Source organism: Anomaloglossus baeobatrachus, chromosome 3 (genome assembly GCF_048569485.1).
Source record: "Anomaloglossus baeobatrachus isolate aAnoBae1 chromosome 3, aAnoBae1.hap1, whole genome shotgun sequence".
Classification (NCBI taxonomy): Eukaryota; Metazoa; Chordata; class Amphibia; order Anura; family Aromobatidae; genus Anomaloglossus; species Anomaloglossus baeobatrachus.
This window is the reverse complement of record NC_134355.1, coordinates 329,394,329-329,417,516: the sequence shown is the minus strand read 5'-3', so window position 1 is coordinate 329,417,516 and position 23,188 is coordinate 329,394,329. Positions and strand designations below refer to the sequence as shown.

Sequence of the window (23,188 nt, the reverse complement as noted above, 5' to 3'; positions counted from 1 at the left end):
TTTTGCGCCTGTATGTTTAACCACTAAATCACCAATATTGTTTTATTGCAGAAATGTGCAGTTTTACAGGTTTCTCATCTATTTTTACATGAACACCACCATCTTGGTGAAATTCTTCCATATTTTTAGCCAGCTGGCATTGATCAAATAAAGTCCATATATTGAAAAATTTAGATTCTATATTGAAAATGTGCAGAAAGACAGTTCAATGAAAGTGAGTGTCTTTCCACAGACTCGCTCACATGCAGAAAGATCACATTCCAGATTTGAGGACATGCTCTGAATGTTAAAATCTGCAGCATGTTCTATTTTTCCTGTAGATTTTTCCTAGATGTCATTGCAGACTTCTCCCTTGGCATGGCAAAGTTAGTGGACAAAATCTGCATTTTACATATTCAGATTTTATTCTGGGTTTGCAATCCTGTTCCAGTGGAAATGTTAGCATTGGTCTCAAAGAAATTGTCTCACCTCGAGAAGCCCAACAATCTGTGCTAATAATTACTCTGAATTGTGATTCACCGGGTCAGTATTATTATAGCGATACCAAAATTATTTATATACATGTTTTTTCAAAGTGATAAAAAAGGTTTTTGATTCCAGCAAAGCAAATTAAAAGTAAAAAATTATTTGTTACTTTTTATTCAAATAAAGGAAAGGGCATAGAAAAATATTTGGTAAAAACTAAAGCGCTTTAATAAGCAATATGGTAGCATGCCCTTAACCCCTTCAACCCCAAGCCTGTTTATGACCTTACAGACCAGGCAATATCGCGATATCGCTGGATGTGGTGAGTGTGTGGATGCGATCTGTAGTGTGTGTGATCTGATATGTGTGTGTGTGTGTGTGTGTGTGTATATATATCTTCCACCGCAGGACCTTGATGCTCTCACCTGCTCCTGGTCGGCGTCTGGTGAGTATGATCGAGGAGTCTTCTCTCTTCTTTCTTCTTTCTTTAGGGGGGTGTCCGCTGTCTATAATAAACTGTCCTTCAGTGCCTTTAACTTTTTTACCGCTGCATGACACTTCATTATTGACTGCGGCTAGGTCTAATTTTCAAAGGATGTCTTATATTTAAGCCTCCCTGAAAACTCCTGCTAGGTCTTATTTTCGGAGGAGGTCTTATTTTCGGGGAAAGACAGTATATTTCCGTTAACAGATGACTGACATAAGAGGGGACTTGTTTTTTGTGGGTTGAGTTGAATGCTATTGGGGTGCAGAACAGTTTGGATCAGTTCAAATTTATCCTGTGCTCTATGCATTAGGGTTTCCATCAACATCTCCGAAATACGTGATTAAGATGAAACCCCCGATTGATCCATTCACTCTAATGAGGCAGCAGAGTTACTCTGGACTCCGTTTGACCTTTGTTCAGCAGTGTCCGTCTTTTCAAAGATGCACAAAACTGTTGCTGACTACACCTTTGTGGGCACCTAAAAAAACATGTAAAAGACGTCCCTCGTATGTACAGCTTGGAAGCCATTATGATGTACGGGGTACGTCATATGTTGTGAAGATATTAAAGCATAACTATTGTTTTAATTTTGTATTTCATAAAACTATAGTACATATTAAAATAAGCAACTTTGTAATATATTTTAGAGAAATTTGTTTCTTTCTTTGCCAGAACTACTTATTCATTTTCAAAATTCTGAATTTTGAGGTAAAATCTAAATTCAGTGAAGACTTTCCATTTTCTGAGAAAGGAAATAGCAGATGTTACAGACAGCAGGGCTCAGAAGTGAAATTTGTATTTGCAGTGTAAATTTGGCTGCAAGAGATTGCAGACACTATATCTCATTTGCAGAGCCCATGAGGTACCAAAACAGCAGAAAACCCCACAAGTGACTACATTTTGGAAACTAGACCAATCAAGGAATTCATCTAGGAGTGTGTTCAGCATTTTGAACCCATGAGTGCTTCACGGAATTTTTTAAACTGTGGATGTGAAAATGAATACTGCTTTTTCCCCATGAAAATGTTGTTTAAAGGGTACTTTACATGCTGCGACATCGCTAGCGATCTCGTTAGAAATGTGAAATTCTAGATCGCAAGTGCGATCTTTCGAGATCGCACATGCGTAAAATGACCTATGTGCGATCTCAAAAGATCGCACTTGCGATGTAGAATTTCACATCGCTAACGAGATCGCTAGCGATGTCGCAGTGTGTAAAGTACCCTTTAGTCTGATATTTGTAATTTTCACAATGAATAATAGGAGAAAACAAACCCCCGTGCTTTGTTTCAATTTTTGCAAACCCTATGATACCGCATATGTGGTCAAATCTGCTATTTGACACATGACTGGGCTTGGAAAGAATAGTCCGCTATTGTGAACTCCATGCCGCATTTGAAGAGCCCCTGATATATCAAAACAGCAGAAACCCTCACAAGTTACCCAAATTTAGAAACAAGACCCCTCAAGTAATTCTTCTGGTGGTTGGTGTACTGTGCATGTATAACCTACAGCTGTTTTTCTAGAATGGTTTGTGGTCGACATATGCAGAGCCCTCAAGGTGCCAGAACGGCAGAAAAACACCCAAAATGACCCCATTGTAGAAATAAATTCATTTATAGCTGCAATGACTATTTTGTGACATCCACACCGTGCTTTTTTATTATTCTTCAGAATTGCAAATATGTCAGTTTAGTGCCCATACATTGTGCCCAGCTTGTGCTTCTGGTGACATGCACCCCATAAATTGTTAACCGGGGACTTCCAACTGCAGAATTGGCAGACATGTTACTGCTTACTTTTAGATTTGTGTGTGTGTGTGTGTGTGTGTGTGTGTGTGTGTCTTTTTTTTTTTTTTTTCATTGCCATATTCTGACAGTTGTAATTTTTGGGGTGCCATTTTGGGTTACATAACATTTTATAAACACATTTTTTATTCAGATTTTTCAAATGCAGAATTAACAAAAAACAGCAATTCAGTTATTGTTTTCCTTTTTTACCATACGATAAGTGATAACACCAATTTATTATTCACTTGATTGCTGCTTTGCAAATCATTCAAGTGAAGTAAAGCGCTGACAACAACAGTGGTGGCCCCTGCCTCGTCCACGATCACCGTGGGGTCTGTGTGGCTGCAAGAAGCAGGTAAGAGGACACCGCGGGAGTGGAGAGCAGGTGAGAATTATTTATTGTAGGACCCTCACTCGAGTTTAAGCCGAGGGGGGCATTTTCAGCATAAAAAAAATTTGGCTGAAAAACTTGGCTTATACTCAAATATATACAGAACTTACATTGAGAATACTTTTAGGGATATATGAGAAACCTACGATCAGATGGGATTTGACATACAGTGCCTTGAAAAAGTATTCATACCTTATGAACTTTTCCACATTTTTTCACACTACACCAACAAACGTAAAGGGAATCTGTCACCAGGTTTTTGCTTCCCCATCTGAGAGCATCCTTATGTAGAGACAGAGACCCTGATTCCAGCGATGCGTCACTTACTGAGCTGTTTGCTGTTATTTTGATAAAGTCAATGTTATCCCTGCTGCATATCTAGCATTACTTGAATGTAGAGCAGGGTTATAACGAGCTCATGCATCTGCTGGGCTACCTGCAGCAGGCAAAGTAGTTCTCTAATGGTAATCTCCTGCTAATTAAATAGTGATTTTATAAAAGCTACACTACGCAGCCCAGTAAGTGACATACCGCTGGAATCAGGGTCTTTTTTTTTTTTCCCCTTCATCATGCTGCTCTCAGATTAGGTGTCAAAATCCTGGTGACAGTCTCTTTAAATGTCATATACCAACACTAGGTAGCAAGTATTTTGCAGTGTACAGGAAATGATACATGCTTTTTAAAATATTTTAAAAATATAAATCTTAAAATTGTGACATATATTTGTATTCAGCCCACCTGAGTCGATTCTTTTTATAACCACCTTTCGCTTCAGTTATTCCTGCATGTTCTTTGGGGTATGTTTCTACCAGCTTTACCCATCTAGAGGCTGACAATTCTGTCCATTCTTCTTTGCAAAATCGTTGTAGCTGTGCAAGATTGGATGAAGAGCGCTTGTGTACAGTAATTTTCAAGACTTGCCACAGATTCTAAATGGGATTTAGGTCTGGACTTTGATCCATTCAAACACATGAATATGCTTTGATCTCAACTATTGTAGCTCTGGCAGGATTTTTAGGGTCGTTGTCCTACAGTAAGTGAACCTACGTCCCAGTCTCAAGTCTTTTGCAGCCTCTAACAGATTTGCCTCCAGAATTTCCCAGTATTTACAGTAGTTCCTTGCATCTTCCCTTCAACTCTCACCAGTTTACCTGTGTCTGCTAAAGAAAATCTTCCCCCCCTAGTATGATGTTGCCACCACCATGTTTGATGGTGGTGATGGTGTTTTCAGGATATGTAGTATTAGTTTTCTACCACACATACCTTTCTGCATTTTCCCCTAAAAGTTCTACTTTGATCTTATCTGATTGGAGTCCCTTCCTCCACATGCTAGCGATGTCCCCTACATGGCTTTTCCAAACTGTAAATGAGACTTCTTATGGCTTCTTTTAAAAAATGACTTTCTTCTTGCCATTCTCCCATAAGGGACAGAGGAACATATGGCTAATAGTCCTGTGCACAGATTCCCCAACCTGAGCTGTGAATCTCTGCAGCTGCTCCAGTGTGACCATGGGCCTCTTGGCTGCTTCTCTAATTATTGCTCTCCTTGCTTGGGATCTCAGTTTAGGTGGACAGCCATGTCTTGGTACGTTTGCAGCTCTGCCATACTCCTTCCATTTTTGTATGGTGGATTGAACAGTGCTCAGTGAGAGGTTCAGATATTTTATTATAATTTAACCCTGCTTTACTGTTTTCTACAACTGTCGGGTGTGTTCATTGGTATTCATGATGCTGTTTGATTCCTAGTGTTCTCAAACAAACCTCTGAGGCCTTCACAGAACAGCTGTAGTTATATTGAGAATAAATTATATGCAGGTGGACTCAGTTTACTTATTAGGTGACTTTTGGAGGCAATTGGTCTCTCGGGATTTTATTTAGGGGTATCCGACTACAAGGGCCTGAATGCACGTCATAATTTTCAGAATTATATTTTTAAAATATTTAGAAAACGGCCTCATTTCCTTTACATTTCACAAATACTTGCTATTTAGTGTTAATATATCACATAAAAGCCCAATAAAATACTTTTTAAGTTTGTGGATGGAACGTGGACAAGTATAAATCATTTTTCCAGACATTTCTGTAAAACATACAGTCATATGAAAAAGTTTGGGCACCCCTATTAATGTTAACCTTTTTTCTTCATAACAATTTGGGTTTTTGCAACAGCTATTTCAGTTTCATATATCTAATAACTAATGGACTCAGTAATATTTCTGGATTGAAATGAGGTTTATTGTACTAACAGAAAATGCGCAATCCGCATTTAAGCAAAATTTGACCTGTGCAAAAGTATGGGCACCTCAACATAAAAGTGACATTAATATTTTGTAGATCCTCCTTTTGCAAAAATAACAGCCTCTAGTCGCTTCCTGTAGCTTTTAATGAGTTCCTGGATCCTGGATGAAGGTACATTTGACAGCTCCTGTTTACAAAACAATTCCAGTTCTGTTAAGTTTGATGGTCGCCGAGCATGGACAGCATGCTTCAAATTATCCCACAGATTTTCAATGATATTCAGGTCTGGGGACTGGGATGGCCATTCCAGAACATTGTAATTGTTCCTCTGCATGAATGCCTGAGTAGCTTTGGAGCGGTGTTTTGGATGATTGTCTTGCTGAAATATCCATCCCCTGCGTAACTTCAACTTCGTCACTGATTCTTGCACATTATTGTCAAGAATCTGCTGATACTGAGTTGAATCCATGCGACCCTCAACTTTAACAAGATTCCCGGTGCCGGCATTGGCCACACAGCCCCAAAGCATGATGGAACGTCCACCAAATTTTACTGTGGGTAGCAAGTGCTTTTCTTGGAATGCCGTGTTTTTTGCCTCCATGCATAATGCCTTTTTGTATGACCAAACAACTCAATCTTTGTTTCATCAGTCTACATGACCTTCTTCCAAAATGTAACTGGCTTGTCCAAATGTGCTTTTGCATACCTCAGGCGACTCGGTTTGTGGCGTGCTTGCAGAAAAGGCTTCTTTCGCATCACTCTCCCATACAGCTTCTCCTTGTGCAAAGTGCGCTGTATTGTTGACCGATGCATATTGACACCATCTGCAGCAAGATGATACTGCAGGTCTTTGGAGGTGGTCTGTGGATTGTCCTTGACTGTTCTCACCATTCTTCTTCTCTGCCTTTCTGATATTTTTCTTGGCCTGCTACTTCTGGGCTTAACAAGAACTGTACCTGTGTTCTTCCATTTCCTTACTATGTTCCTCACAGTGGAAACTGACAGTTTAAATCTCTGAGACAACTTTTTGTATCCTTCCCCTGAACAACTATGTTGAATAATCTTTGTTTTCAGATCATTTGAGAGTTGTTTTGAGGAGCCCATTTTGCCACTCTTCATAGGAGATTCAAATAGAACAACTTGCAAGTGGCCACCTTAAATACCTTTTCTCATGATTGGATACACCTGCCTATGAAGCTCAAAGCTCAATGAGGTTACAAAACCAATTTAGTGCTTTAGTAAGTCAGTAAAAAGTAGTTAGGAGTGTTCAAATCAAGAAATTGATAAGGGTGCTCATACTTTTGCACCGGTCAAGTTTCGTTTAAATGCGGATTGCACATTTTCTGTTAGGGCGGCTTTGCACGTTGCGACTTGGCACGTGCGATGTCGGTGGGGTCAAATCGAAAGTGACGCACATCCGGCGTCACTTTCGACATCGTACTGTGTAAATGGTAGATGCTACGATGAACAAGCGTAAAAATGTCGTTATCGTATCATCGTTGCATTCACCGACATTTCCATAATGCCGGTGCCGCGACAGGTACGATGTTGTTCCTCGTTCCTGCGGCAGCACACATCGCTGTGTGTAAAGCCGCAGGAGCGAGGAACATCTTACCTGCCGCCGCCGGCTATGCGGAAGGACAGAGGTGGGCAGGATGTTTACATCCTGCTCATCTCCGCCCCTCTGCCACTATTGGCCGCCTGCCGTGTGACGTCGCTATGACGCCGCACGACCCGCTCCCTTAGGAAGGAGGCGGGTCGCCGGCCAGAGCGACGGTCGCAGGGCAGGTGAGTGCATGTGAAGCTGGCGTAGCGATACTTTTTGCTACGCCAGCTATCACACGATATCGTACCTGCGACGGGGGCGGGGACTATCGCGTGCGACATCGCAGCATCGGCTTGCGATGTCACAATGTGCAAAGCCCGCCTTAGTACAATAAACCTCATTTCAATCCAGAAATATTACTCAGTCCATCAGTTATTAGATACATGAAATTGAAATAGCTGTTGCAAAAACCCAAATTGTTATAAAGAAAAAAGGTTAACATTAATAGGGGTGCCCAAACTTTTCATATGGCTGTACTCACATTTCTAGTCATTCTAGTCATTTCATGGATGTGCCAGCTTTAGTAATATACAGTAAATTGTATTCGGTAAGGAAAAAACAAGAGTACTGATGTAATGTGAAACACTTATTCTTTCCTGCCTTCTTCTTAACTTTAATCACATCCCAGAAAGAACTGTAAGCCAGTTAAAAGGACTTTTTAAGTTCTTTATCACAAGCCATCATGGAGGTCTGGAGAAGAGAGTCTTTAATCCAATAAACATTTCATTGAGCTGATGAATAGAAAGCCAAGGGAGAAGCTACAACAAGAGTGCGTCAAGGGTCATTTTAACCAGGTGGAGCTCCCTGGGATTTGACGAATGTACTAAGAAATTCCTCTTCATTTCTAGCCATGTTTATGGGAGCATAATTAGTTTACCTGGACAAACTTCATATTGGCCATAGACAAGAAGCCACTGCTATTGAAATAATCCAGTGTCAAGCAGGATGGACAAGGCATGCAGAGGCTGTGAGAAATTCACATAGCTAATAGCTTTGTCCAAAGCTGCTCTTACAAGGGAACAGATAATTAGATGTAATTAGGGTGTATGTATTGTTGTCTCTTTGCCCTCAGCTTGAATAATTTTGGAAGCAAAAACTGCTCATGGTGTAAATGCTTTGATGTATGAAGAGTCATTGTGGCTTGGCAGTATAAAGGCAGTGTTTTATTCTTTATACATAATGGCTGCAGTACATAAAGAGTGAATGGGTATTGCAACCCCCAAATCTGCTCAATGGCAAGGACCTCTGGGTTTTCTTGAAACATACTGTGGAAGTTTTTTTTTTTCCCCTTGTAGGTAATGAGGGAATGAATGTAAACTCAGATGTGATTTTTTTTTTTCTTCTGCTGCATGTTTTGTGTTCCCTTTTTGGAATATAACTACATTTGTCCCGTAAAGTCTGGCTAAAACAATGTGTAGAACTAATGAGAGCCTAAACGTACAAGTAGAAATGTCTCCTCACAAAGATTTATAATCATGTTTTACATGAACAGCATGAACTGACGTTTCATCTCATAGAGCCAAGTGAAGGATTATGAAGAATGTGCAAGTTGTTCAAGGAGCTTGTTTATGACATTTTGGAAGCCTATCCTTACATGTTCTTTGACATTTGCTGGGCTGCTATTAAAAGTGGAAGAATGCAGTCAACATGAAGCATGGCCTTGGTAGTCGTTATAACGTACCAAAAAGGAGAACCAAACAACGCCGAAGGAATACTTCTGTTAATTGGAAGTATCAGACAAAACTATTGGAAAAGGGAATCTGTCATGTAAAAAAATGCTATTAACGCGCATATGTGGGGGGTTAATCAACAGGTCAATAGTATTCTGCCGCTGCCTGGCACCCGCAGTAAAGGCCCCGTCACACTAAGCAACATCGCTAGCAACATCGCTCCTAACGAACAACTTTTGTGACGTTGCTAGCGATGTTGCTGTGTGTGACATCCAGCAACAACCTGGCCCCTGCTGTGAGGTCGTTGGTTGTTGCTGAATGTCCTGGGCCATTTTTTAGTTGTTGCTGTCCTGCTGTGAAGCACAGATCGCTGTGTGTGACAGCGAGACAGCAACAACTAAATGTGCAGGCAGCAGGAGCCGGCTTCTGCGGAGGCTGGTAACCAATGTAAACATCGGGTAACCAAGAAGCCCTGTCCTTGGTTACCCGATATTTACCTTTGATACCAGCCTCCGCTGCTGTCACTGTCAGTGCCGGCTCCTGCTCTGTGCACATGTAGCTGCAGCACACATCGGGAAATTAACCCCATGTGTGCTGTAGCTAGGAGAGCAGGGAGCCAGCGCTAAGCAGTGTGCGCTGCTCCCTGCACATGTAGCTGCAGCACACATCCTGTAATTAACCCCATGTGTGCTGTAACTAGGAGAGCAGGGAGCCAGCGCTCAGTGTTCGCTGCTCCCTGCTCTCTGCACGTGTAGCTCCGTGCGGTGGTAACCAAGGTAAATATCGGGTTGGTTACCCGATATTTACCTTAGATACCAAGCGCAGCATCTTCCACGCGGCGCTGGGGGCTGGTCACTGGTTGCTGGTGAGCTCACCAGCAACTTGTGTAGCCACGCTCCAGCGATCCCTGCCAGGTCAGGTTGCTGGTGGGATCGCTGGAGCGTTGCAGTGTGACATCTCACCAGCAACCTCCTAGCAACTTACCAGCGATCCCTGTCGTTGTTGGGATCGCTGGTAAGTTGCTTAGTGTGACTGGACCTTAAGAGTCCAGCTGTCTGGAGAAAATTAACTTTATTCCTCCTGGCAGCCTCGAGTTTCCAGTCATGGGGGTGGGCCCCCGACTTCAGTCATCGCTTCGCGCATATTGGGCGGCAGCTGTAACCACGTCCCCCGGCACTGACTGATAGTCTTCTCTAATTCTGAGCCAGCTGTCAGTCTGTGTCGGGGGCATTCATGCAACCCATGAGTGACTTTAGTTGCTTCTGTTACTTTTAGCCATAATAGGTAGAATACAAGTGTGTGTACGTGTGTGTGTGTGTGTGATATATATATATATATATATATATATATATATATATATATATATATATATATATACATATATACTTTTAAAGGGAATCTGTGAGTAGGATCTACCCTACTAAGCCATCTATATGGCTTGGGAGGGTAGATCCTACTTATAGGAAGCTGAATAAAATGACACCTTGATCTCTATGATCCGACGTCTTATTCCAGAGAAATCCACGTTTTTTTTATATGTAAATGAGCTCTTCCAGGCTATGGGCCAGACACTGATCTCCATGAGAATCTGTCTTCAGAGCTTATTTTAAATAGAAGTGGGAGTTACCTGTGTGAACTAAAGAATAGTTGAACTAAACTTTTAACTTCTTACAAACACATTTTCTGCAGCTCCCACAACTTTGCTGTATTGCAACAATATAGCAACTCTGGCTGCCTATGAGATAGAAGCTGAAGCACTGAGAGGAACCTGCAGATGTCTCTAGTGATGGGCGGACACATGGATACCCAGGATCGGTGTGTCCAACCGGGTTTAAAAGCAAAACCCCCGATTTGGCCCAGTATTGATCCCGGATATCTGGCCGTACGCCGTTCCACATATAAGTCTACGGGGACCTGAACCAGGCGCTTAAAAATGGTATTAGAAGGGATAGGGGGATTGAAACAAGCGCTTCATACTTACCGATTGCCGCACGGCTATATACTGCTTCCAGGATAGCTCACGCTACTTCCGGGGCCGCTCATGATCTTCAAACGTATGCACTGTCCACCGGCAATCCCTGCATCTCTGATTGGTTGCAGTCAGACAGCGCCCCCAGCCTGTGTGACAGCGTGTCTGACTGATTTCAAGTCAAACTCGCTGTCTGCATCTATATTGGTGTAAAAATAAGTAAATAAAAAAATTGGCATAGGGTCCCCCCAAATTATGATCCCCAGCACAAATAAAGCTTACAGCTACAGGCTGCAGCCCCAGCCATGTGCTTATCTTGACCCGCATAAAAATTAGAGGAACTGCAGGCTTTTATTTTTTAATTAAATAAAATGTAAATACATTTTTTTTTTAAAAACAGTGCCCCTCCCAATTTTGATACCCCAGCCATGAAAAAGCCAACAGCAGGAGCTGGTATTCTCTGGCTGTTGAGGCCCCCCAGCCTAAAAATAGCAGCCTGCAGCTGCCCAGGATTGTTGCATCCATTAGATGTGGCCATCCTGGAACTTTACCCGGCTCATCCTGATTACCCTGTTGCGATGGCATTCGGGATAATAAAGGGTTAATGACAGCTCACAGCTGCCACTAAGCCCTAGATTAGTAATGGGAAGCACATATGAGACTCCCCCATTACTAATCTGTAAGTGAAAAGAAATAAACACAAACACCGAAAAAATGCTTTATTTGAAATAAAATACAAAAAAACACACTTCCACTCCTTTATTAACCCCCAAAACACCCAGGTCCGACGCAATCCACACAAGGTCCTAACACGATTCCAGCTCTGCTACATCTGAAGTGACAGCACGCGGCCATTGAATATGACCGCCCACTTTGAGCTTCAGGCAGAGAATGAGCCATCTGCGGTCACAGCTGGAGGTTCCCATGGTCCTCCACCTGTGATCTCAGGTAATGTTGCCTCAGGTGATTTCACTGAACTGAGTGACCTCATCTGAGGTCTGGAGACTGTGGGAGCTTATCCAGCACCTCTACTTCATTGTCATTGAACCATTTCTTTGCCAATCTTGACGTATGCTTCGGGTCATTTTCCTGCTGGAACACAATGTCGTCCTTTTCATAGCCATAGTACTTGAGTGTACAAAGTAGCTTATTCAAAAGTTTGGGGTCACCCAGACAATTTTGTCTTTTCCATGAAAAATCATACTTTTATTTATCAAATGAGTTGCATAATGAATAGAAAATATAGTCCATACATTGACTAGGTTAGAAATAATGATTTTTACTTGAAATAATAATTTTCTCCTTCAAACTTTTACTTTTGTCACAGAATGCTCCTTTGCAGCAATTACAGCTTTGCAGACCTTTGTCATTCTAGCTGTTAATTTGATGAGGTAATCTGGAGATATTTCACCCCATGCTCCCCCCTCCCCCACAAGTTGGATTGGCTTGATGGGCACTTTTTGCGTACCATACGGTCAAGCTGCTCCCACAACAGCTCAATAGGGTTAAGAGCTGGTGACTGGGCTGCCACTCCATTACAGATAGAATACCAGCTAAGTGCTTCTTCCCTAAATAGTTCATGCATAATTTGGAGGTGTGCTTTGGGTTATTGTCCTGTTGTAGGATGAAATTGACTCCAATGAAGCGCTGTCTACAGGGTATGGCATGCATTAGCTCAGCATTGAGACCACCATTTTGGTCACGTAACCAACGCCTTTGGCTATAAAACTAGCCCTTATCATTAGGCTTACTCCAACAAAGTTGACAGTTCCCTCAATTTTTTGATCCATTAGCCCCTTTTTCACTTGTTTCTTCGAGACCCATTTGTGCTCATTAAAGACTAAGCTATTGATTTTCATCTCAGCGCTCTAAATCCTCAGTTTCTAAACTTCTACCGTCCAGTTATTGTACTTTTTCACAACTCAAGTCACTTTGAGGATGTTATGGAAGTTGGGGCTGCTTTACCTTTTTTCAGGCTTCCATTCCAGACTTCTGTTATATGTGTCGCATGGTGCTTGCATGGACGTTCTGTGATCGTACGATTACGAAGCATATGAGCCACCTCCACTGTCATGTTTATTGCACCAGAACTGATAGACCTTGTGATGAGCTAACTTGCTTGTTGACTCCAATATTTTGATGGACATCCACCTCTAGGTTTTTGAATGGATGATCAGACTTCATTTCGTATTCTTCCAACTTTCATGGCACTTGCATGATGCAGATTGTCAATTTTTTTGACCACTGTCGATGAGCTGAATGATGCTGTTTCTCTTTTCTTGGGAAATCTTTTTCATGGCTGCTCCTCGATTTGAACTAGTGACCTTTTGCTTGGCAATCAACCTAATAACACAATGAGCTATTAGCGCATGTGAGAACAGGTTGTAATTTGAAGTATACAGGAATAAAAAGATTTTTTCACCACCAAGAGCAAAACCGTAACAATGCAGTGACATGACAAGAATCTGCATAATTAATAATATGCTAAATTGTTGTAAGTCAATTCTATGTTGAAGATAGCCAAGATGATGATTGTCTATAAAATGATAGTTGTCTTAAGTTCAAGGTTGTAGTAGATGATGACATATGGAGCCTTAGGGGCAGTTTGCACACTACGACATCGCAAGCCGATGCTTGCGATGCCGAGCGCGATAGTCCCCGTTGCAGCTGCAATATCATGGTGATAGCTGGCATAGCGAACATTATCGCTACGCCAGCTTCACATGCACTCACCTGCCTTGCGACATCGCTCTGGCCGGCGACCCGCCTCCTTATTAAGGGGGTGGGTCGTGCGGCGTGATAGCGACGTCACACGGCAGGCGGCCAATAGAAGCAGAGATGAGCGGGATGTAAACATCCCGCCCACCTCCTTCCTTCCGCATAGCTGGCGTGAGCCGCAGGACGCAGGTAGGAGATGTTCCTCGCTCCTGCGGCTTCACACACAGTGATGTGTGATACCGCTGGAACGAGGAACAACATCGTAACATCGGTCATTTACAAATTATGGAAATGACAGACGCTACACCGATGATACGATTACGATGATTTTGCGCTCGTTAATCGTATCAAAAAGGCTTTACACACTACAATATCGCCTGCGACGCCGGATGTGCGTCACTTTCAATTTGACCCCACCGACATCGCACCTGCGATGTCGTAGTGTGCAAAGTGCCCCTTAGGCGTAAGCCACACGGCAAGAAAATCGGTGCGAGTGGAGTGGGGTAAAACATCGCATTCCACTCGGACCAATTTTAGCCTGTGTGTCAGTGCACATGAGCGATTATTTTCTCAGCCCTAATCGGACCGAAAAAACAATCACAGCATGCTGCGATTGTAATGCGAGACTCATTTCTCTCGCACCCATTCAAGTAAATGGGGCGAGAGAAAAAACGCACTGCGCTTGCGGTACACTGATGTACCGTGAGTGCAGTGCGAGAATGGCAGTAGCCGGCTACGGAGGAGAGAGGGAGATAAATCCCTCCCTCTCCTCCGTACCAGCCTGCCCCTCCGCAGCGCTGGCCCGCCCCTCCTGAGAGCCGGTGGAGTCACAAACTGTTAAAGTATAAAAAAAATTATATATATACAGTGCCTACAAGTAGTATTCAACCCCCTGCAGATTTAGCAGGTTTACACATTCGGAATTAATTTGGCATTGTGACATTTTGACTGTAGATCAGCCTGAAAGTGTGAAATGCACTGCAGCAAAAAAGAATGTTATTTCTTTTTTTTATTTTTTTTTTAAATTTTGAAAAGTTTATTCAGAGGGTAATTTATTATTCAACCCCTCAAACCACAAGAATTCTGTTTGGTTCCCCTAAAGTATTAAGAAGTATTTCAGGCACAAAGAACAATGAGCTTCACATGTTTGGATTAATTATCTCTTTTTCCAGCCTTTTCTGACTAATTAAGACCCTCCCCAAACTTGTGAACAGCACTCATACATGGTCAACATGGGAAAGACAAAGGAGCATTCCAAGGCCATCAGAGACAAGATTGTGGAGGGTCACAAGGCTGGCAAGGGGTACAAAACCCTTTCCAAGGAGTTGGGCCCACCTGTCTCCACTGTTGGGAGCATCATCCGGAAGTGGAAGGCTTATGGAACTACTGTTAGCCTTCCACGGCCTGGACAGCCTTTGAAAGTTTCCACCCGTGCCAAGGCCAGGCTTGTCCGAAGAATCAAGGCTAACCCAAGGACAACAAGGAAGGAGCCCCGGGAAGATCTCATGGCAGTGGGGACATTGGTTTCAGTCAATACCATAAGGAACGTACTCCACCGCAATGGTCTCTGTTCCAGACGAGCCCGTAAGGTACCTTTACTTTCAAAGCGTCATGTCAAGGCTCGTCTACAGTTTGCTCATGATCACTTGGAGGACTCTGAGACAGACTGGTTCAAGGTTCTCTGGTCTCCGCCACGATCTGCCACCCGCACCCACACCCCTCGTATCTGCTGCCCGCACACTCACCCCCACACCTCCCGATCTGCCGCTGCCCTCCGCGATCTGCCACCCCCACCCCCACCCCTCGTATCTGCTGCCCGCACCCTCACCCCCACATCTCCCGATCCGCCGCCGCCGCCCTCCATCTGCCACAGTGCCACCGGTCCCCCCCGATCTGCTGCCCGGCCCCTTTCCCTCGTGATGTGCGCTCCCTCCCCTGTCACCGCCGTGATGTGCGCTCCCTCCCCTGTCACCGCCGTGATGTGCGCTCCCTCCCCTGTCACCGCCGTGAGGTGCGCTCCCTCCCCTGTCACCGCAGTGATGTGCGCTCCCTCCCCTGTCACCGCCGTGATGTGCGCTCCCTCCCCTGTCACCGCCGTGATGTGCGCTCCCTCCCCTGTCACCGCCGTGATGTGCGCTCCCTCCCCTGTCACCGCCGTGATGTGCGCTCCCTCCCCTGTCACCCCCGTGATCTGCTGTCCGCTCTCCCTCACCTCTCACCCCTCGTGATCTGTGCTCTGCTCACCTGTCTCCTCCATGATCTGCGCTGCGCTCCCTCCCCCACCTCTCACCCTCCCCGATCTGCTGCCTCCTTCATCTCCTGTGATCCAGCTGCCTAGATCCATCCTGTAGGGTAACTATCCCCAATCTCACCTCCCACTCCCCTTCCCACCCATCCCCTCCATACCCCCCTCCCCCCATCCTCTGCTGCTCCTGCATCCACTGCGCCCTCTCCCATCCGCCCCCACCCTATCCCAGCCGCCGTCTCACAATCACAGATGCTCCCTTTATATGCCGCTGCCCCCCCATCTGCTGCCGCACCATCTGCCGCTGTTTTTTTTTTCTATGCCATGGGGGTCTAGTTTCCAAAATGGGGTCACATGTGGGGGAGCTCCACTGTTTCGGCACCTCAGGGGGTCTCCAAACAGCATGGAATACGCTAATTATCCCAGACAATTTTCCGTTTGAAACGTCAAATGACGCTCCTTGCCTTCCGAGCCCTGCTGTGCGCCCAAACATTTGATTTCCACCACATATGAGGTATCTGCGTACTCAGGAGAAATTGCACAATACATTTTATGGTGCAATTTTTCCTGATACCCTTGTGAAAAAAAAGCTACCTGGTTAAAGTAACAATTTTGTGGTAAAAAACATTTTTTTGATTTTCACGGCTCAACTCTATTAACTTTTGTGAAGCCCCCAGAGGCTCAAAGTGCTCAATAAACATCTAGATAAATTCCATGAGGGGTCTAGTTTCCAAAATGGGGTCACATGTGGGGGAGCTCCACTGTTTCGGCACCTCAGGGGCTCTCCAAACGCAACATGGTGCGGCTAACGATTCCAGCTAATTTTCTGTTCAAAAAAGTCAAATGGCACTCCTTCCCTTCCGCGTCCTGCCGTGCGCCCAAACAGTGGTTTTTCGCCACATATGAGGTATCTGCATGTTCAGTAGAAATTGCCCAACAAATTTTGGGGGTTCATTTAATCCTGCTACCCTTGTGAATATGCAATATTTGAGGCTAAATTAACATTTTTGTTGCAAAAGTAAAATGTTCATTTTTTCCTTCCACATTGCTTTAGTTACTGTGAAGCACCTGAAGGGTTAATAACCTTCTTGAATGTGGTTTTGAGTAGCCTGAGGGGTGCCGTTTTTGGAATGGTGTCACTTTTGGGTGTTCTGTGTCATGTAGACCTTTCAAAATCGCTTCAAATGTGATGTGGTCCCTAAAAAAAATGGCTTTGTAAATTTTGTTGTAAAAATGAGAAATTGCTCATAAACTTTGAACCCCTATAACTTCCTTAAATTTTTTTTTTTTTCCAAAATTGTTCTGATGTAAAGTAGACATGTGGGAAATGTTATTTATTAATTATTTTGTGTCATATGTCTCGTTGGTTTTAGAGCATAAATATTCAAAGTTTGAAAATTACAAAATTTTCAAAATTTTCGCGAAATTTCCGTTTTTTTCACAAAGAAATGCAAAAAATATCGGCCTAAATTTACCACTAACATGAAGCCCAATATGTCACGAAAAAACAATCTCAGAATCACCGGGATCTGCTGAAGCGTTCCAGAGTTATAACCTCATAAAGTGACACTGGTCAGAATTGCAAAAAATGGCCTGGTCTTTAGGGTCAAAATAGGCTTGGGGCTGAAGGGGTTAAAGTCCTGCAGTGCCCGCGAAGTCCCACTGCTCAAGAAGGCACATGTGCAGTCCTGTCTGAAGTTTGTAAGTTTGTCAATGAACACTTGGATGATTCTTAGAGTGATTGGGAGAAGGTGCTGTGGTCAAATGAGACAAAAATTGAGCTCTTTGGTATTAACTCGCCGTGTTTGGAGAAAGAGAAATGCTGCCTATGACCCAAAGAACACCTTCACTGTCAAGCATGGAGGTGACAATATTATGTTTTGTGGGTGTATCTCTGCTAAGGGCTTAGGGCTACGTCACCGCATCAATGGGACAATAGATGGAGCCATGTACTGTAAAATCCTGAGTGACAACCTCCTTCCCTCCGCCAAGACATTAAAAATGACACGACAATGACCCAAAACATACAGTCAAGACAACAGAGGAGCGACTCGAAAAGAAAGCACATTAAGGTCATGGATTGGCCTAGCCAGTCTCCAGACCTTAATCCCATAGAAAAGTTATGGAAGGAACTCTGAATTGCCAACAGACAGCCTCAAAATCTTAATGATTTAGAGATCATCTGCAAAGAGGATTGGACCAAAATTCCTCCTGACACGTGCGCAAACCTCATCATCAACTACAAAAAACATCTGAATGCAACAAGTGACTGCAAAGGGAGAGTTGGAGAAAATACCAGCTGAGAAGTGTACAAAGCGTCTAGATGCCTGCAAGAAACGTTTGGAGGCTGTGATCAATGCCAAAGGGTGTGTAACCAAGTATTAATTAGGGGTGCCTGTTTATTCTGTTTCTTCTTTAAAATTGCCACATGTAAATTGACAAACAATATTTTATAGTTTCCATTTTTTTTCTGAAGATATTGTACAGTCTATGAAAAAAATTAAGGGGTGCCAATAATGGTGAGACGCACTGTACATCATGCTTTCATAAAGGTATTCTAATAATCCATTAATGCTTCGAGGTTAACTATGGTTTTTTTTTCTAAGTGCCTAAAAACTAACAGGCAGGTAGTTGCTAACAGAGGCAACTACCTACCTGTTGTACCGCCACATAGCGGTCACTGATGGCTCCTGCCGGTGATTCAGCCACTCCATGTCATCAGGGCAACTTTTCTTCTTCCAGGCTGTTTTGTCGATGAGGTGTGATTGCTAGCGTCATGCTTACTGACAGCTAACTTCCTGCAGCAGTAGGGAGCTGACTGTAAATTGGCATGAAATCGTTAGTCATGCCTCGTCAAGAGGGCTGAGCGGAAAAGAAGCCAAAGCTACCACCTGCCAGTTGGTGATTGGGTGCATTGTAAAAAAATAATTCTCAGATAACCCCTTTAAAGGGAGTGTGTCAGCACAAAATGACTGTTCAAACCCAGCCTGGCGCTTGGTGAACCTTTGGAATGGTCAAGCAGTTCATTGCACTTTCCCTTCTACTTGATTTCCATCCATCACTGCCCTGTCTTCCTTGGTTAACACCTTTGCCAATACCGGAGTCCGAGAAGGGCAAAAAAAAAGGAAAACAACTAGGTGTGAAGGTGCACTGAACTGCGGTTGGTTTGGTTTGAACATTCATTTTGTGGTGGCAGACTCCCTTAAATTCTTATAGTGAACACATATAGGCTTTGCAAAGCTACATGAGAATACCACTGTGAAATACTTTTAGCTTTAGTCACACATCAGTATTTTTAATCAGTATTTCCATTTGCTCAGTATTTTTATGCCAAAATCAGGATTGTCTCCAAAACTCAGAGCAGGTGTCCATCTTTCCATTATAGTTTTTCTCTCTAAGTTCCACTCCTGGTTTTGGAATGCAAACACTGATGTAAAATACTGATCAAATTTTGACATGTGAATAAGTCCTTCTACTGCAGACAATGCCCAATAAGCTCTAGTAGTATAGCCTAGGAAGGTCACTAGATCAAGTATAATAGCATCTCCAAAATACCCTACCTGTAATGATGGAAGAGAGCTGGTCACAGTGCAACACCCTCTAATATGCATTTTGTGTGAAGAACTTTATCAGGGGAGTTTACTTTGTGATTCGACTTTTGTATACACATTCAATGGCAAGATTTTATATTCTGATTCGATTTGTACCTATTCGCATAATTGAATTTTAATAACAGTATTGTGGAACTTCAACGGTACTAGTTGTTACATATTGGTAATATTTTGTGTGTGGGGGGGGGGTTACGTTGCTTTTAATTGGGGATATCACATTCTTCCAAGTATGTGTTAATAATTGATATTAGTAGATGGTTGTGACTTGTACAAGTACAAGTATGTTACCTTAAAATAGTCCGAATGATTAGTCCCTAAAGAGCCCTTGTTATTTGCAGCAGAATTAGCGGTAACTGATGACCCTGACAAGTGACCCTGAGCTAGTACACTGTCATAGTATAACCTTTCGGTGATATATCGGAAGGTGTATGAATTGTTATATGTTACGGACCAGAGATATAAATATCGCAATAAAGTAAAGAACTTCTATTATGGCTGACCCTTCTGTTGATATATTTCTAGTGAAATTAAGTAGCGTTTGTTCGCAAATTGGGCATGAGAAATGTTTGACAGCGTTAGAACATTACAGTAAATGGGATAATTATGGATGATTGTGCTTTAGATATGGGTCACATACAGACACCCTTGTAGTGCAACCTAGATCAGCATAAGAAAACCTTGCCTTTCTATTGGGAATTCTTTGAAAGCTATTTACAGCTAATACTTGCATGAAGGTTAGAAAGGTTGATGAAGTGATACCAAGTTGTGCCTTACTATTCTCTTCATGTCAGAATGTAATTACCATTGATTCATAAAACTGTCTCGGAGAAGAGCGGTGGTTTATTAATTTGCTGATCAAGACGAGAGCTGACAAATAAAGAACATACCATTTTGAGTTTTGTTGCTTTTGAATGATTGCTAATTACCCTTGAGGTCACAAGCAATTCTTGCATTGATTCATTGACATTATTCATTGAAAATGGAGTTTAAAATTTGCAGGGTAGCATAATGAGCGATAAATGTCAACCGTTTGTGTCTTTGGACCACTTTCAGATTACTTGCATATGTCAGTATGGTTTGACACATATACTGTACCTGCTAAACAGATGCAAGGTCGCTGGGTTGATTTATAATATGATGTGAACAATGATTTAAACTTTACTACACGTACTCTGTGTGCTATATAATTGTATCATATTATATCATCTCATTGTTATTATAAAGGCCTTGACGTATTTTGTGTACATGGAATAAAGCAACTTTATTCTAAGCTGTAATGTGTCCCCAGAAGCTAATTTCTTTCAATTCACTTGTTGAAGAAGACTCTACCGATGAATTTGTGTAATATGCTCCATACCAATGCAAAGTGAAAAATCAATGCCCAACCAATCAATGCTCATCCTACTGCCATACTATCATATTGATGGACCCCTCCAACAATCTAATGTCCTTTTCTGGCTGTCAATCATCTTCCCTTCTTTAGAGAAGTATTTTGGACACTTTTGGACAAATTTGTATATTGTTCCTCTGCTTGTGTGACAGTTTCAGTATCTTTAAGTAATGAGTCAGCATGGACGATTATGATTGAACATTTTGCTAGACGCTTTTGGAACAGCGGTTTGGTTTATGAGAACACCGATTCACATGACTTTCTAGGATATATGGACGTCATAAAAGGAGTTCACTGCTTGGTTCATCCTCTCCCTTCATGATTTAGTTAACTTGAGCCATTCATCTGTGAAAAAAATGTACATCTCTTTTGTCTGTGGGCTTGGTTCTCCAATGGGTTGTCTGTGATTATCTATTAACCAATCTGCACAATTAGTTATCAGAATGTTTATTTTCTTTAGGATTATGATAGATTTTAATATGTAGCATGTTTTGTCTTTAAATAATATCCAATCCTTTATTAGTAATAATCTAAAAAGAAGAACTCCAGTTCCTCTAGATCATGAATCAACAGCTCACAAAGCCATCTTTGACATCTTAGGCATGTGAGGGCTGGCAATAAGGACCTGATACACATGTAGCACTATGTCCCCTGAAGAGTCGATGTGGACGAAACGCGTTGGGACACCAATAGGGTCAGCTTAGGGGTCCATCTTTGCAACATTAGATGTGGTCCGTCCCGGTCAGGACGGAAGTCTGGGGCGGCAGGTAATTTTGTTATTTTTGGCCTCTTGGTTGGATAGGGAGAGTGAATGCTGAACCAGCATACTGAACCCAGAATTCCGAAGGAGAGACTGCCTGCCCTTTTGTGAAAGGATGTGATGAGACCATTCCTTTTTTTATATGCCTTAACATATGTTAATATGCTCTTGTGTCTGACCATTGTCAGCATTAGTGTGAAACAACATTTTTTTTAGGTATATTATTTTCTTATGCTAAGTTTGTCTATCAAATTGGACCATTGACCTTTGACCTTGGCACTATCACTTTTTTGTTTTGTTTGTTGTGTTTTTTTTCCCTAATTTTGTTTGACCTAGTGGCCACCACTATGTATACCTGAATACAGCACGGTCTGCTGACTAGCTGACCAGGTATTTATGTATTCAATCACACATGGTGATGGCTTTGTGAGCTGTTAATTCATGATCTAGAGGAACTGGAGTTCTTTTTAGATTATTACTAATAAAGGATTGAATTTTATTGCTGATATATACATATTTTGGGATTGCTGTATCATCTTTAAATAATATCCTCACCCCATAACATGGAAACTACAATGAAAACAAATTGTCAAAATAAATCTGAAAACAAAACTCATAACTTTACTTAATGTGTTTCCAAATCAAAAGAAAGGCTTGTTATTTCTAAAAGGACTCCTATACAGGGATTCTTTACTGTAATGTTTCAGCTTACCTGGCAAGGGGGATCCTCTTACCCCAAGGTCCGTGTAAGCACACGGGCGTCAGTGCAGCAGGCAGGTGATCCACGCAAGAAACTGGTACTAGAAGACCGTAGGCAGACAGGATACCAGAAAACAGGTACCAGAAGCAATGGATACCGCAGGCAGACAGGAGATCAGAAAGCGGGTAACACTGGAGGCCAAGGACACCATGAAGCAGGTAGTATAAGCACCTGAGGCTGCAGGCAGACAGGAGACTGGGAAGACATTAGTAGAAGCACTGGAGACCGCAGACAAACAGGAGACCAGGAAGCAGGTAGTTGAAGCCCTGGAGGTTACAGGAGGACAGGGCACAAATCCTAAAAATGTTATTACCAATACACAGGTGTGTGCCTTGTTGGGCCTTATATAAATCCAGGCAGATGATCACATGGGAGCACATCGGGCCACCTGCAAAGCCCGATATGGAGCACAACAGAGTTCAGCAGACTGGGGTGAGGGGATGAAAGCCCAGATCCGGGACAGGTGTTTTTACATGTAAGAGTATCAAGATTATTAAATTCTCTGCCACACCATGTTGTGATGGCTGATTCATTGAAGGAGTTTGAAAGAGACCAGGATGCCTTTGCCTTTCATGAATGTAATGGTATAAATTACAGTTGCTACATCGGAGATCCAAATATGTATGTGACTGATATATTTATAATTTTGAAAGGTGTCTGCCTCCTGTAAATTAGTGACTTCTTATGGATCAACATTGTACGGGAAAAGGTTGAACTACGTGAATTTCTCTTTTTTTTTTCCAACCTCATTGTTATTTTGCATCTGTTATTATAGCATCCATTTTCTGTGGACATTCAGGTTTTAACAATATATTATTTCTTCTTTAAGGAATTCTGCAATACTGTTCAGCTGGACTCTGGCATAGACTACAGGAAGCGCCTTCTCTCTGCTGCTGGTAAAATCTATTTCCTGTAAGTTGTAATAGTCTGATTTGTTTCACTTCTATTTGCATTATTCGCCATGTTACAACAGTTATATTGGTGCTTTAGTACTATAGGATGTAGATTGTAAGCACAAGCCTGCTTTCTAACTTCAGAGTCAGCGAGTATAGTACAAAGTCTGAGCTGTACGCTTTGAGTTAGACAAT

The 23,188-nt window shown here is 42.5% G+C and overlaps 1 protein-coding gene across 1 annotated transcript in view; it reads left to right on the top strand.

Moving 5' to 3' along the window:
• AFG1L (AFG1 like ATPase) overlaps positions 1–23,188 on the top strand; it is a 172,858-nt gene that overhangs the window by 111,565 nt on the left and 38,105 nt on the right. The window contains exon 8 of the mRNA XM_075340067.1: positions 22,930–23,012. Coding sequence (XP_075196182.1) covers positions 22,930–23,012 — 83 coding nt within the window. The remainder of the gene's footprint in view (positions 1–22,929; positions 23,013–23,188) is intronic.